Source organism: Pelodiscus sinensis, chromosome 31 (assembly GCF_052426305.1).
Source record: "Pelodiscus sinensis isolate ZL-2025 chromosome 31, ASM5242630v1, whole genome shotgun sequence".
Lineage (NCBI taxonomy): Eukaryota > Metazoa > Chordata > Testudines > Trionychidae > Pelodiscus > Pelodiscus sinensis.
In genome coordinates, this window is record NC_143082.1 from 12,987,316 (window position 1) to 13,002,287 (window position 14,972).

Genomic DNA, 14,972 nt, shown 5'->3' on the forward strand with positions numbered 1-14,972 from the left:
TCGTCTGAAGAAGTGGGTTGTGCCCACGAAAGCTCACGCTGCCGTCGACAGGTTTTGTTCGTCTTCAAGGTGCTGCTAGACCATTCGTGGTTAAGTTTTACCTGTTACAGAGTAACTCGGCTACTCCTCTGTTCTTTTTCTCAGTAAGTCTGGGGTCAGCACAAACCAACACCCCCCTTTGGTTTAACCCCAGAGAGAACCTTGCTCCTTGGGGGCCTTTCTTCCCTTTCCATATTCACCGCCCCCATTCAGTGCGCAGACTAAGCCAAGTTCTGCTCCGGGGGCGTGGTGAGTCCTTTCCCCAGGGTAGCTGCACTGTGTTCATCCAATCTGAAGCCCAGAGCTCTCTGGAGAGCAGGCGAACCTGGCGGGAGCTGGCAGGCCCGTGGAGATCTTGCTTGCAGGTTCCTGGCTGACGGCAGAGCAGTGGCTTGACGGGAGCAGAGTGGCTGGTGTCCTCAGTGGTGCATTGATACAGGGTAGGAGGCAGAGATGGCTTGGGAGCTACTGGCCCAGGCAGATTTCAAATGCAGCATGTCCTGGTTTTTTGCAGGCTGGTATTAGTGTTGTCGAGGATCAGTAGAAAAGGGTGGGTTCTCCCCTGGCTGGCTTCTTCTGTCATCTACCTGCATGCCCAGCGGCTGTAAACCAGCCCCACTCTGGTTTCATGCTGGTATTAGTGGTGACGTGCAGCAGGAGGGAGCCGGATCCCAGGGAATGAAGTTAGCAGAGATCCTGGCACCAGGGCTCTTGGGGAATCCAGACCCCAGTAGCCCAGTGTGCTCAGCACAATTGGAAATACGGCCCGTGTCCAGAACAGGCCGGGGGGAGCTGAGAGCGCTGGAAAATCCGGCTCTTTTGCCCCCCAATCCTGTATTTTTCTAGTTGCAATTAAATACGTTGGGCCGTGGTGCTCATGAATCATTTGGCTGTTGCGTGCATGCTTCTAAGCCCTCCTGTGTTACAATACTCTGTTAAACAGCTGTGCTGACCCACCCCAGAGCTGGCTGCGTTCCAGTCAAGCCTTGCCTCATCTGCTGGGTTGGCTGTTTCGTTTGCAGTGTGGGAGCATGTGGCTGTACCTGGCTGCCCTGCTGGGGCTGTACTTCCTGCGCCGATGGTACCGGGAGCGGCAGACTGTCGAGGGGCTGTCGGAGAAACACGTCCTGATCACCGGCTGCGACTCTGGCTTCGGGAACCTGCTGGCCAGGCAGCTGGACGCACGGGGGCTGCGGGTGCTGGCGGCTTGTCTCACCCCGCAGGGAGCGGTGCAGCTGAGGCAGGCGACCTCGGAGCGGCTGCAGACGGTGATCCTGGACGTCACCCGCAGCGACAGCATCGCCGCGGTGGCTGCCTGGGTGAAGGTGCAAGTGGGGGACAAAGGTGGGGCCTCTAAATCCTCCATCCGCCCCATTGTTTTCTCCCTGCCTTTCCCAAGGACAGCTCTGAGTTCGCACAGGCTGGGGCGGTGCTAATGCCAGAAGCAGAAGAAGAGCGAAAGATGGACAGCGAGAATTCCAGGCTTCTATTCCCATCCTGGGGGGAGAGAGTGGGGTCTAGTGGTGAGAGCAGCAGGCGCTGGGAGCAAGGGCTCCTGGCTTCTATTCCAATTGTGGGGAGAGGGAGTGGGGTCTTGTAGTGAGAGCAGTAGGAGCTAGGAGCCGGAACTCCAGGTTTCCTTTCCCATCCTGGGGGAAGGGAGTGAGGTGTAGTGGTCAGCGAGTTGGAGCTCGGAGCCAGCACAGCTGGATCCTATTCCCGTTTCTGTAACCGGTGGGGAAGGGGGTGTGCTGTTTAGAGTAGATGATGCTGGGAGCCAGGACTCCTGGGTTCTAGTCCTGTCCTGGGAGAGGCGTAGGGGTCTAGTGGTTTACAGCAGAGGGGCAGGGCCCAGTGACACCGGCAGGGAAGCCACGATGCCGGATAAGCCCAGCACGAGGCAGATGGTCCCAGGCCACGCATAGAGAAATGGCCCTTTGGCAGCTGCCCCACGTGGGGGAGCGAGGCCGGGATGGGGGTGGGTTTAATTGCCAGGCGTGGATGAACATTGGTGCTGTGAGGGGATTTCAGATCCAAAGGGGAGCCCCCCCCACATGCTCCTTCGTTGTCTCGTATTCCCAGGGCTGTGGGGCTTGGTGAACAATGCAGGCGTCGGCGATCCCGTGGCCCCCAACGAGTGGCTGACCAAGGACGACTTCCTCACGGTGCTGAACGTGAACCTGCTCGGCCTCATCGAGGTGACCCTCAGCCTCCTGCCCCTGGTGAAGCGAGCCAGGGGCCGGGTCATCAACATGGCCAGTATCCTGGGCCGCCTGGCCTTCAACGGAGGGGGCTACTGCATTTCTAAGTACGGCGTGGAGGCGTTCTCCGACAGCCTCAGGTACCCACGCGAGCCGGCCCCACCTCGGCCGGGGGGGAGGGGTAGGCATTTCCATAGTGGGTTGGGGGACCTCTGCCTTTGAGGGCCTGTCCTGAAACCCCTTTAAGGAGCCTGATTCCCAGAGACCTGGGGAGCGGGTCCTTTGAGGCAGGGGCGTGGGGACACTTTTCAAAGGGGGGGGGGTTCTTCATCTTTGCCCCTGTCCAGCCCCATCCCCAGAGCACGTGGGGCAGGAGCCGTTATCCTGGGGGCTGTGTTCTCCGCCGCCCCCTAACTTGGACTCCAGCACGCAGGGCAGCAGCTGAGAACGTGGAGAGGCCGTCAGGACCCCAAGTGCTAGGCTGGAAGCACTGGGGAGCTGCCACCCCGCCCTCAGCCCTCTAGTTCCAGTGCCTATGCGTCCCCTGTCATCCTCTCTAGTCCACCTGTCCCTGTCGGGTGCTTTGATTGGAAGGGGCCCCACTCAAGAAGGGTTGGGCCTTGTTTCCAAGCGTGGAGTTGGGGGGACCCCAAAAATCGGAGGCCGGCCCGAGGGGGCTCCTGGAATCCCGCGGTGTAGCCTGGCTGGTGGTGACGGGCTCGTCTCGTTCCAGGCGCGAACTGCAGCCCTTCGGCGTGAAGATCGCGATGGTGGAGCCGGGCTATTTCCGCACGTCCATGACGGACGTCCAGCGCAACTTGGAGTCCCTGGAGCCGATCTGGCGCCGCCTCCCTCCTGAGACCAAGGAGAGCTACGGGCAACGCTACTTCAATGGCTGTGAGAGGATGGGGCAGGGACCGGGGCAGAAGCAGCCAGCCCATAAGGAATCTCACCCTCTCCTCCGAGGGGCACCCGGCGCGGCTGGGGTGCGGGGTTGGCCTTTGCACGTAGACGAATTTCTGCCAAGGGTGCTCGGTGGCTGGAATGAATTCAGTGTTCATGGAGTGTTGGGGGGAGAGGCTGCCCCCTGGAGGACGGGCACACGCTGTGCGGTTGTGTACGGTAGACCCTGCGCTGTTAGTAGCTAACGGCGATGCTCTGATTGGCAGGCGCCAAGAACACTAAGGCGGGGAGGTGTCCGGACCTCTGAAAACATTAGCCGCTCCCTAGCAAGTCAGTCCCTTCCACTAGGGGATTTCCCACTATGAGGGGATAAGTTTAATGTGGATAACTGCAAAGTAATGCATGCTGGAAAAAATAACCCCAACTATACATACGACATGATGGGGGCTAATTTGGCTACGACAAATCAGGAAAGGGATCTTGGAGTTATCGTGGCTAGTTCTCTGAAAACGTCCACACGGTGTGCTGCGGCGGTCAAAAAGGCAAATAGAATGATTAGGAAAGGGATAGAAAATAAGACCCAGAATATCTTACTGCCCCTGTATAAAACTACGGTATGCCCACATCTTGAGTAATGTGTACAGATGTGGTCTCCGCACCTCAAAAAAGATATTTTGGCCTTGGAAAGGGTTCAGAAAAGGGCAACTAAAATGATCAGGGGTTTGGAACGGGTCCCATATGAGGAGAGGCTAAAGCGACTGGGACTTTTCAGTTTAGAAAAGAGACTGAGGGGGGATATGATAGAGGGATATAAAATCATGAGTGGAGTGGAGAGGGTGAATAAAGAAAAGTTCTTCATTAGTTCCCATAATATCAGGACTAGAGGACACCAAGTGAAATTAATGGGTAGAAGGTTAAAAACTAATAAGCGAAAGTTCTTCATGCAGTGCATAGTCAACCTGTGGAACTCCTTGCCAGAGGAGGCTGTGAAGGCTAGAACTATAACAGAGTTTAAAGAGAAGCTAAATAAATCCATGGAGGTTAGGTCCATAAAAGGCTATTAGCCAGAGGGTAGGAATGGTGTCCTTGGACTCTGTTTGTCAGAGGGTGGAGACAGATGGCACGAGACAAACCCCTTGATAATTATCTTTGGTCCACCCCCTCTGTGGAATGTGGTGCTGGCCACTGTCGGCAGACAGGCTACTGGGCTAGATGGACCTTTGGTCTGAACCAGTACGGCCATCCTTATGTTATTATGCAGGCCTGATATGGATGGGAAATTCAGGTCCCAACGAGTCATCATTATGTTTCAGAGTTAACGGAATGATCTGTCTGGGGGCAGAGCTATGGATGCAGGCTGCCTGCAGACTCCTGAAGGCAGCTCTGTGCCAGGTTGATCCTTGGGTGCCCGTTGGCGCATTTCTTTGCAGCCGTACACCTAGAATCTTAGTCCCCTTCCCCTCGCACAACTGGCTGAGTCCTGCCAAATAGGAATCTGCTACTGGGGCCACAGAAGTACCCCAAGTGCAGTAGCCAGCTGCAGTGCCCAGGTCAGTCTCCCTGTCTGGGGCCCTGGGACTCACCTGTGCCCGTTCTCTGCTTACAGACCTCAAGCTCCTCAGAGTTTTCCTCGTGACAATATGTAGCACCAACCTCTACCTGGTCACCGACTGCATGGAGCACGCGCTGACGGCCCGCCACCCCCGCACCCGCTACTCCGGGGGCTGGGACGCCCAGTTTTTCTTCATCCCCCTCTCCTACATGCCCACCAGCTTGGCGGATTGGGTGTTGACCTGGGGCAGGCCCCGTCCCGCCCAGGCCATATAAGTGCGTGGAGGAGAATGAAGAGGGGGCAGGGAAGGGGGCAGCCCAGGAGAGGAAGAATCCGGGGAATTGGGAAAAGCCCAGGTGCAAATAGCAGCTTTCCTGGGGCTGCCCCGACTGCCTGTCTGCACCTGACGTCTGTTGCTGTAGAGTGGCAGCTCCTCGGGGCCGGGTGTGTCTCTTTGCTGCGTGTTCGTACAGCTCCGAGCACCGGGCAGTTTGGTCCTTGAGTGAAACCCCCTTGGGGCACCCCTGGAATAGAGCGAATAAAGACATTTCCCTTTTACTCCTCACTCTCCCTTGGCTCCTTGGTTCCTTCTCCAGATTGCAGCATTTGCTGCGCTTTAACAATGCAGAGCGGTGGGGAAACTGAAGCATGGGAGGGAGGCGGGCAGAGAAAGGGATGACTGGCCCAAAGCCATGCAGCAGCCCAGCACCCAAGTCCGGAATAAAATGCAGCCTTCCCAATGCCCCGGGCAGCGCTCTAACCAGTAGGCTGCACTCCCAGGTAATGCCCCTTCCCCGTCCTTCAAGCAGGACCTTAAAGAGTGCAATCATATCTCCCCTCAGCCTTCTTTTGGCTAAGGCAAACAAGCCAAGCTCCTTGAGTCTCCTTTCATAAGACAGGTTTTCCATTCCTCGGATCATCCTAGTGGCCCTTCTTTGTACCTGTTCCAGTTTGAATTCATCCTTCTTAAACATGGGAGACCAGAACTGCACACAGTATCCCAAATGGGGTCTCACCAATGCCTTGTATAACGGCACTAACACCTCCTTATCCCTACTGGAAATACCTCGCCTAATGCATCCCAAGAGCATATTAGCCTTTTTCATGGCCATGTCACATTGGCAGCTCATAGTCATCCTGTGATCAACCAGGACTCCGAGGTCCTTCTCCTCTTCCGTCACTTCCAACTGCTGTGTCCCCATCTTATAACTAAAATTCTTGTTATTAATCCCTAAGTGCATAACCTTACACTTCTCACTATTCAATTTCATCCTATTGCTATCACTCCAATTTACAAGATCATCCAGACCTTCCTATATGATATCCCGATCCTTTACTGAATTGGCAATACCTCCCAACTTTGTGTCATCCGCAAACTTTATTAGCACACTCCCATTATTGGTGCCGAGGTCAGTAATAAAAAGATTAAATAACATTGGTCCCAAAACTGATCCCTGAGGACCTCCGCTAGTAACCTCCCTCCAACCTGACAGTTCATCTTTCAGTGTGACCCACTGAAGTCTCCCCTTTAACCAGTTGCTTATTCACCTCTCAATTTTCATATTGATCCCCATCTTTTCCAATTTAACCAATAATTCCCCATGAGGTACTGTATCAAATGCCTTCCTGAAATAGAGATAGATTAGATCCACTGCATTTCCTTTATCAAACAAATCTGTTACTTTCTCGAAAAAGGAGCACAGGTTGGTTTGGCACAATCTACCTTTTGTAAAACCATGTTGTAATTTGTCCCAATTGCCATTAACCTTAATGTCCCTAACTTCTTTCTCCTTGAAAATGTTTTCCAAGACCTTGCATACTACAGATGTCAAACTAACAGGCCTGTAGTTACCCGGGTCGCTTTTTTTCCCTTTCTTAAAAATAGGAACTATATTAGCAATTCTCCAGTCAAATGGTACAACCCCTGAGTTTAGAGATTCATTAAACATTTTTGCTAATGGACTTGCAATTTCATGTGCCAGTTCCTTTAATATTCTTGGATGAAGATTATCTGGCCCCCCCGATTTACTCCCATTAAGCTGTTCGAGTTTGGCTTTTACCTTGGATATGGTAATATCTACCTCCATATCCTTAGTCCCATTTGTTATGTTACCATTATCCCTAAGCTCTTCATTAGCCTCATTAAAGACTGAAGCAAAGTATTTGTTTAGATATTGGGCCATTCCTAGATTATCTTTAACTCCATCCTTAGTGATTAGCGGTCCTACTTCTGTTGTTGTTGGTTTTTTTCCTATTTATATGGCTATAAAACCTTTTACTATTGGTTTTAATTCCTTTTGTAAGGTCCAACTCTACCTGACTTTTAGCCTGTCTCACTTTGTCCCTACATGCTCTAACCTGAATAAGGTAGCTTTCTTTGCTGGTCCCTCCCATCTTCCACTCCTTATATGCTTTCTGCTTTTTCTTAATCACATCTCTGAGATGCTTGCTCATCCAGGTTGGTCTAAAACACCTGCCTATAAATGTTTTCCCCTTTCTTGGGATACAGGCTTCTGACAGCTTCTGCAACTTCAACTTAAAATAATCCCAGGCCTCCTCCGCCGTTAGATCCATAAATTCTTTAGTCCAATCCACTTCCCTAACTAATTTCCCTAATTTATTAAAATTAGCCCGTTTGAAATCAAAAACCCTAGTCTCAGATTTCTTTTTGCTTATCCTTCCATTTAGTTTCAACTGAATCGGTCCATGATCTCTCGAGCCAAGGTTGTCCCCTACAACCATTTCTTCTATGAAGTCCTCACTACTCACCAAAACCAAATCTAAAATGGCATCCCCCCTTGTTGGTTCAGCAACTACTTGATGAAGGAATTCATCAGCTATCGCATCTACGAAAATCTGAGCCCTATTATTATTACTAGCACTTGTTCTCCAGGCTATATCTGGAAAGTTGAAGTCTCCCGTGATTACGCAGTTTCCATAAGTATTTACTTCATTAAAAACATTAAAGAGGTCTCTATCCACATCCAAATTAGATCCCGGTGGTCTATAGCACACCCCAAGCACTATTCTAGGGGAGGATCTAATAGTTTTCTTCCCCAATGTGATGTTTGCCCAGATAGACTCTGACTTCTCCATTCCATCACTTTTTATTTCTTTACAGTCTACCTCATCATTGATCTACAATGCTACTCCACCACCTTTACCTTTATTTCTGTCTTTCCTAAACAGCACATACCCTTCCATACCTGTACTCCAGTCATGCCTAGTATTCCACCATGTTTCTGTTATTCCTATAATATCTGGTTTCATTTCCTGGACCAGTAGCTCTAGTTCCTCCTTTTTGTTACCTAGGCTCCTCGCATTGGTGTACAAACATCTTAATTTTTGCTGTTTGGCCTCACTCACATTCTTAACCCAATTTAGCATGGACTTTGTACCTCCAATATGACCTATTAGACTAGTATCCACTCTACCCTTCCTGCTAATGTCCATTCTCCTACCCCTGGCTATACCCTTCCTTGCTGTTTTCCTCCCTCTCAATGCTAAACTCCAGCGTAGAGATTACCTGGATGTCTCCCAACCGTCTCCCCCAAATTCCTAGTTTAAACTTCTCTTAACCAGTTGTGCCAGCCTCCATCCTAGAAGTCTATTTCCCTCCCTACTTAGATGCAGTCCATCCTGAGAGAACAGTCCTCTGTCCGTGAATGCCTCCTAGTGGCCATACATCCCACAGCCCTCCTTATAGCACCACTGCCTGAGCCATCTATTGATCATCATAATCCTATCACACCTTAGCTGCCCTTCGCTAGGAACAGGCAGAATCCCACCGAAGATCACCTGAGCCTCGATTTCCTTAAGTGTCTTCCCCAGCCTGGCATAGTCTCCCTTGATTCGTTCCAGCGAGAATCTAACCGTATCATTTGTTCCTACATGAAGGATGATCAATGGATTCTTTCCTGCTCCCGTTAGGATCCTCTTCAACCTCAGTTCCACATCCCCTATCTTAGCACCTGGCAGACAGCACACCTTTCTGTTCTCTGGATCAGCTCTGGTCACAGGGCTGCCTCTTCTTCCCAATAAGGAGTCCCCAATCACGCTGCCATCGACAGGTTTTGTTAGTCTTCAAGGTGCTGCTAGACCATTCGTGGTTAAGTTTTACCTGTTACAGAGTAACTCGGCTACTCCTCTGTTCTTTTTCTCAGTAAGTCTGGGGTCAGCACAAACCAACACCCCCCTTTGGTTTAACCCCAGAGAGAACCTTGCTCCCTGGGGGCCTTTCTTCCCTTTCCATATTCACCACCCCCATTCAGTGCACAGACTAAGCCAAGTTCTGCTCCAGGGGGCGTGGTGAGTCCTTTCCCCAGGGTAGCTGCACTGTGTCCATCCAGTCTGAAGTCCAGAGCTCTCTGGAGAGCAGGCGGACCTGGCGGGAGCTAGAAGGCCCGTGGAGATCTTGCTTGCAGGTTCCTGGCTGACGGCAGAGCAGGAGCTTGACAGGAGGAGAGTGGCTGGTGTCTTCGGTGGTGCATTGATACAGGGTAGGAGGCAGGTCTGGCTCGGAACTGCTGGCCAGAGCAGATTTCGAATGCAGTGTGTCCTGGTTTTGTGCAGGCTGGCGAGGGTCAATAAAAAAGGGTGGGTTCTCCCCTGGCTGGCCTCTTCTCCGGTCATCTACCTCCATGCCCAGCAGCTGTAAATTGGCCCCAGTTTGGATCTGGTTTCATGCTGGTGTCAGTGGTGACGCAGAGCAGGAGCGAGTCGGCTCCGAGGGGGTGAAGTTGGCAGTGCTCCTGGCGCCAGAACTCTTGGGGGAATCTGGACCCCAGTAGCCCAGTGTGCTCAGCACAATTGGAAATACGGCCCGTGTTCAGATCAGGCTGGGGGGAGCCGAGAGCGCTGGAAAATCCGGCTCTTTTGCCCTCCAAGCCTGTATTTTTCTAGTTGCAATTGAATACATTGGGCCGTGGTGCTCATGAATCATTTGGCTGTTGCGTGCATGCTTCTAAGCCCTCCTGTGTTACAGTACTCTGTTAAACAGCTGTGCCGACCCTCCCCAGAGCTGGTTGCATTCCAGTCAAGCCTTGCCCCATCTGCTGGGTTGATTGATTTGTTTGCAGTGTGGGAGCATGTGGCTGTACCTGGCTGCCCTGCTGGGGCTGTACTTCCTGCGCCGATGGTACCGGGAGCGGCAGACTGTAGAGAACCTCCGAGAGAAACACGTCCTGATCACCGGCTGCGACTCTGGCTTCGGAAACCTGCTGGCCAGGCAGCTGGACGCACGGGGGCTGCGGGTGCTGGCGGCTTGTCTCACCCCGCAGGGAGCAGAGAAGCTGAGGCAGGCGACCTCGGAGCGGCTGCAGACGGTGATCCTGGATGTCACCCGCAGTGACAGCATCGCCGCCGCGGCCGCCTGGGTGAAGGTGCAAGTGGGGGACAAAGGTGGGGCCTCTAAATCCTCCATCTGCCCCATTGTTTTCTCCCTGCCTTTCCAGGGACAGCTCTGAGTTCGCACAGGCTGGGGCGGTGCTAATGCCAGAACCAGAAGAAGAGCGAGAATTCCAGGCTTTTATTCCCATCCTGGGGGGAGAGAGTGGGGTCTAGTGGTTAGAGCAGCAGGCGCTGGGAGCCAGCACTCCTGACTTCTATTCCAATTGTGGAGGGACGGAGTGGGATCTAGTGATTAGAGAGTTGGAGCTGGGAGCCAGCACTCCTGGCTCCTATTTGTGTCGCTGGAAGGGATGAGAAGGGGGGTGTATTGGGGGCTGGGAGCCAGGACTCCTGGGTTGTTCCTGTCCTGGGAGAGGCGTGTGGGTCTAGTGGTTTACAGTAGAGAGGCAGGGCCCAGTGACACAGGCAGGAAAGCCACGATGCCGGATAAGCCCAGCACGAGGCAGATGGTCCCAGGCCACGCACAGAGAAATGGCCCTTTGGCAGCTGCCCCACGTGGGGGAGCGAGGCCGGGATGGGGGTGGGTTTAATTGCCAGGCATGGATGAACATTGGTGCTGTGAGGGGATTTCAGATCAAAAGGGGAGCCCCCCCCCACATACTCGTTCACTGTCTCGTATTCCCAGGGCTGTGGGGCTTGGTGAACAATGCAGGCGTCGTCCATCCCGTGGCCCCCAACGCGTGGCTGACCAAGGACGACTTCCTCACGGTGCTGAACGTGAACCTGCTCGGCCTCATCGAGGTGACCCTCAGCCTCCTGCCCCTGGTGAAGCGAGCCAGGGGCCGGGTTGTCAACGTGGCCAGTATCCTGGGTCGCCTGGCCTCCTACGGAGGGGGCTACTGCCCTTCCAAGTACGGCGTGGAGGCGTTCTCCGACAGCCTCAGGTACCCACGCGAGCCGGCCCCACCTCGGCCAGCAGGGGGCAGGCGTTTCCATAGTGATTCCGGGGACCTCTGCCTTTGAGGGCCTGTCCTGAAACCCCTTTAATGAGCCCAATTCCCAGGGACCTGGGGAGCGGGTCCTTTGAGGCAGGGGCGTAGGGACACTGTTCAAAGGGGGGTTGTTCTGCCCCTTTGCCCCTGTCCAGCCCCATCCTCAGAGCACTTGGGGCAGGAGCTGTTATCCTGGGGGCTGTGTTCTCGGCTGCCCCCTAACTTGGACTCCAGCACGCAGGGCAGCAGCTGAGAACGTGGAGAGGCCGTCAGGACCCCAAGTGCTGGGCTGCCGCCCCCCCGCCTCTAGTTCCTGTGCCTATGCGTCCCCTGTCATCCTCTCTAGTCCACCTGTCCGTGCCGGGTGCTTTGACTGGAAGGGGCCCCACTCAAGAAGTGTTGGGCCTTGTTCCTAAAAGTGGAGTTGTCGGGACCCCCAAAATCGGAGGCCGGCCCGAGGGAGCTCCTGGAATCCCACGGTGTAGCCTGGCTGGTGGTGACGGGCTCGTCCCGTTCCAGGCGCGAACTGCAGCCCTTCGGCGTGAAGATCGCGATGGTGGAGCCGGGCTATTTCCGCACGTCCATGACGGACGTCCAGCGCAACCTGGAGTGTGTTGAGCAGATCTGGCGCCGCCTCCCTCCCGAGACCAAGGAGAGCTACGGGCAACGCTACTTCGACAGCTGTGAGGGAAGGGGGCACCTCTGGGCAGAGACTGGGGCAGAAGCAGCCAGCCCATAAGATCTCACCATCTCCTCCGAGGAGCGCCCGGCGCTGCTGGGCTGGGGGGTTGGCCTTTGCATGCAGCCGAATTTCTGCAAAGGGCGCTGGGCGGCTGGAATGAACTCACCTGCTAAGTGTTGGGGGGGGGGAGGCTTCCCCCTGTAGGACGAGCACACGCTGTGTAGTTGTGTGGGCAGAGTTGCGCTGTTGGTAGCTAACGGCGACGCTCTGATTGGCGGGGCTTTTGGGGCCAAGAACACTAAGGCGGGGAGGTGTCAGGACCTCTGAAAATGTTAGCCGCTCCCCAGCGAGTCAGTCCCTTCCACTAGGGCCGTGGTCACCAACCAGTAGATCGCGAGCTACCGGTAGATCTCAGGGGCTCTAAGAGTAGCTCTTGAGCCCTCTCTGAACTGTGCACCTGCGCAGGACATTTACATTAGATTTCCTCATTTGAGGAGCAGCTACTCACTGAGCAACAACACAGGTGAGTAGCTGCGAGGAATGGGGGGAGCTGGGAGGTCGGGAGGGCTGAAACACCCCAGCCAGCTGACTGTGGCTTTCACAGCTGGAGCTAGGCGCAGCCTCCCTGGGCTGAGCGCAGGGCAGCCGAGCTGGAGGGAAGAGAAGCAGCTGCCCATCCAGCTGGCCATGGCGCTCAGCCAGGGTGCACCACGCTCCACATGGGCTGGCGCAGAGGAGAAGCTGCCTGGCCTGCTGGCTGTGGCATTCAGCCCAGAGGAGGCTGAACCGCGCTCCAGCTGATTGGGCGGCTTCCCCTCTGCGCCTGCTCACGTGGAGCTTGGTGGCACCCTGGCTGAGCGCCATGGCCAGCTGGCCGGACAGCCGCTTTTCTTCGCTCCAGCCCGGCTGCCCTGCGGTCAGTCCAGAGGGAGCGCGGGTCGGAGGCTTCCCTCCGTGGCTGGTGTAGGGAACTCCCTGCCCCCAACCTTGTTCCCTCTCCTCTGCCCCAAACTTGTCCCCCGTCCTCCTGGCCCCCTGTTCCCTCTCCCTTGCCCCCCCACTCTGCTGCAGAAACCTGCCCCCCCCCCCGCAGAAACTTGTCCCCCAGCATCCTGCCCCCCCTGCAGAAACCAGTTCCTTCTGGCACCCTGTCTCCTACTACAGAAACCTGTCCCCCTGCTCCCCTCTGCAGAAACCTGTCCTGGCAACCTGCCCCCTCTCCCCTGCCCCCACTGGCACCCTGTTCCCTGCCCCAGAACCCACTAGCACCCCTCCCCAATACTGTGTCCCCTGCTCCCAAATGACTTTTCTATGGGTCAGTGACCCCTGACTCAAGGCAGGCTCCCTGCCATTCTCATAAATAAAGACAATGCAGAAACTTTTTGTGTTTAACACAGTATTCTATTTAAAAATGAAGCCTGGCCAACAAACTCCCAATTGGGGCCAAGCCCCCATCTGGCCACAACCACTCCTGCACTTCCCCTTCCCCAGACCCTAGCTCTGAGCCTATCAAACACTGGATCCTCCTGCCCTCAGCCCCTCACCTACCCCAACCCAAATTCCTGCACCCTCACATCCGCAAGCCTGTGGCTTGCTTAGTATCCCGACACCGCCCAGCCTGGAGCCCCCTCCCCGAGCCAGTGTCCCCTTCTCCACCTCCTCCTGCATCCAGATTTCCTCCCAGAGCTTGCACCTCTCACCCCTTCCCACACTCAAATCCCTCATTCCCACCCCAGAGCCTACACATCCTGTCTCAACGCAGCAAGGGTCCAGCTAGACTGCAGGAGTTTTTCAGGATTCTGCAGATATCCCAGAAAAACTCTTCTGCATCCAGCGTTGAGTTAGTTCTTCCGCTTTTTTTATATTCCTCTTTCCACAAGGAATAAGGTGGCTTCCAAAACAAGGTTTTTTTTTCTGACATTTGGTCCAGTGTAGACAGGCCAAATGTTGGAAAAACCTCTTCCTACAGAATAATAATAATAATAAAAAAATAAGTAGTAGTATAAGGATTGGGGATAGCAAGAGATGGAGAGGAGGAGAATAGAGAGGGCGGGGCTTCAAGGAAGGGGCGGGGCGGTAGATCTTGGCTTGGTCTGTCATTTAAAAAGTGATCTTGGGTGTAAAAAGGTTGGAGACCACTGCATTAGGGGATTCCTCAGTGTTACGCCCTGATATGGACTGGAAATTCAGGTCCCAAGGAGTCATCATTATGCTTCAGAGTTAACGGGCCAATGCTCTGTACGGAGTTAGAGCTATGGATGCAGGCTGCCTGCAGACTCCTGAAGGCAGCTCTGTGCCGGGTCGACACTTGGGTCCCCGTCGGAGTATTTCTTTGCAGCCATACACCTAGAATCTTAGTCTCCCTCCCCTCCTACAACTGGCTGAGTCCTGCTGAAGAGGAATCTGCCACTGGGGCCACACAAGCACCCCAGATGCAGTAGCCAGCTGCAGTGCCCAGGCTGGCGGCCCTGCCTGGGGCCCTGGGACTCACCTGTGCCTGTTTTCTGCTTACAGGCCAGAAGCTCTTCAGAGAGGCCCTCGTGACGAGATGCAGCAGCAACCTCTACCTGGTCACCGACTGCATGGAGCACGCGCTGACGGCCCGCCACCCCCGCACCCGCTACTCCGGGGGCTGGGACGCTCAGTTTTTCTACATCCCCCTCTCCTACATGCCCACCAGCTTGGCAGATTGGGTGCTGACTCGGGACCTGCCCCGTCCCGCCCAGGCCATATAAGTGCGTGGAGGAGAATGAAGAGGGGGCAGGGAAGGGGGCAGCCCAGGAGAGGAAGAAGTTGGGGAATTGAGAAAGGCCCAGGTGCAAACAGCAGCTTTCCTGGGGCTGCCCCGACTGCCTGTCTGCACCTGACGTCTGTTGCTGTAGAGTGGCAGCTCCTCGGGGCCGGGTGTGTCTCTTTGCTGCGTGTTCGTACAGCTCCGAGCACCGGGCAGTTTAGTCCTTAAGTGAAACCCCCGGGGGGTACCCCTGGAATAGAGCGAATAAAGACATTTCCCGTTCACTCCCTCACTCTCCCTTGGCTCCTTGGTTCCTTCTCCAGATTGCAGCATTTGCTGCGCTTTAATAAAACCGAGCAAGTCACGCCCTTAGAGCACAGAGCACTGCGCAAAGGAAGAGTGGGGCAAGATCCCACTTCTACGTAGGGGAAACCGAGGCATGGGGGGGAAGGGGAGACTCCTGCGCTTCTGTAATTCAGGAGGTTCTGAGAGCTCCACCAAGTGGGTCGAATCTGGGTAA

General features: G+C 54.6%; 2 protein-coding genes across 2 annotated transcripts; both read left to right on the top strand.

Annotated features, from left to right (window-relative positions):
* The first annotated feature begins 293 nt into the window (after positions 1-293).
* On the top strand, positions 294-5,253 carry LOC102444241 (17-beta-hydroxysteroid dehydrogenase type 6-like). Its single transcript, XM_075901844.2, has 5 exons — positions 294-479; positions 1,062-1,383; positions 2,122-2,380; positions 2,974-3,137; positions 4,750-5,253. Exons 2-5 carry the CDS (start codon positions 1,071-1,073, stop codon positions 4,968-4,970), a joined length of 957 nt encoding a protein of 318 aa, XP_075757959.2. The 5' UTR covers positions 294-479; positions 1,062-1,070; the 3' UTR covers positions 4,971-5,253.
* Positions 5,254-9,025: 3,772 nt separating this feature from the next.
* On the top strand, positions 9,026-14,744 carry LOC102453351 (17-beta-hydroxysteroid dehydrogenase type 6-like). Its single transcript, XM_075901842.2, has 5 exons — positions 9,026-9,194; positions 9,774-10,095; positions 10,730-10,988; positions 11,556-11,719; positions 14,233-14,744. The coding sequence occupies exons 2-5, from the start codon at positions 9,783-9,785 to the stop codon at positions 14,451-14,453; spliced, it is 957 nt and encodes a 318-aa protein (XP_075757957.2). The 5' UTR covers positions 9,026-9,194; positions 9,774-9,782; the 3' UTR covers positions 14,454-14,744.
* The last annotated feature ends 228 nt before the right edge of the window (positions 14,745-14,972 follow it).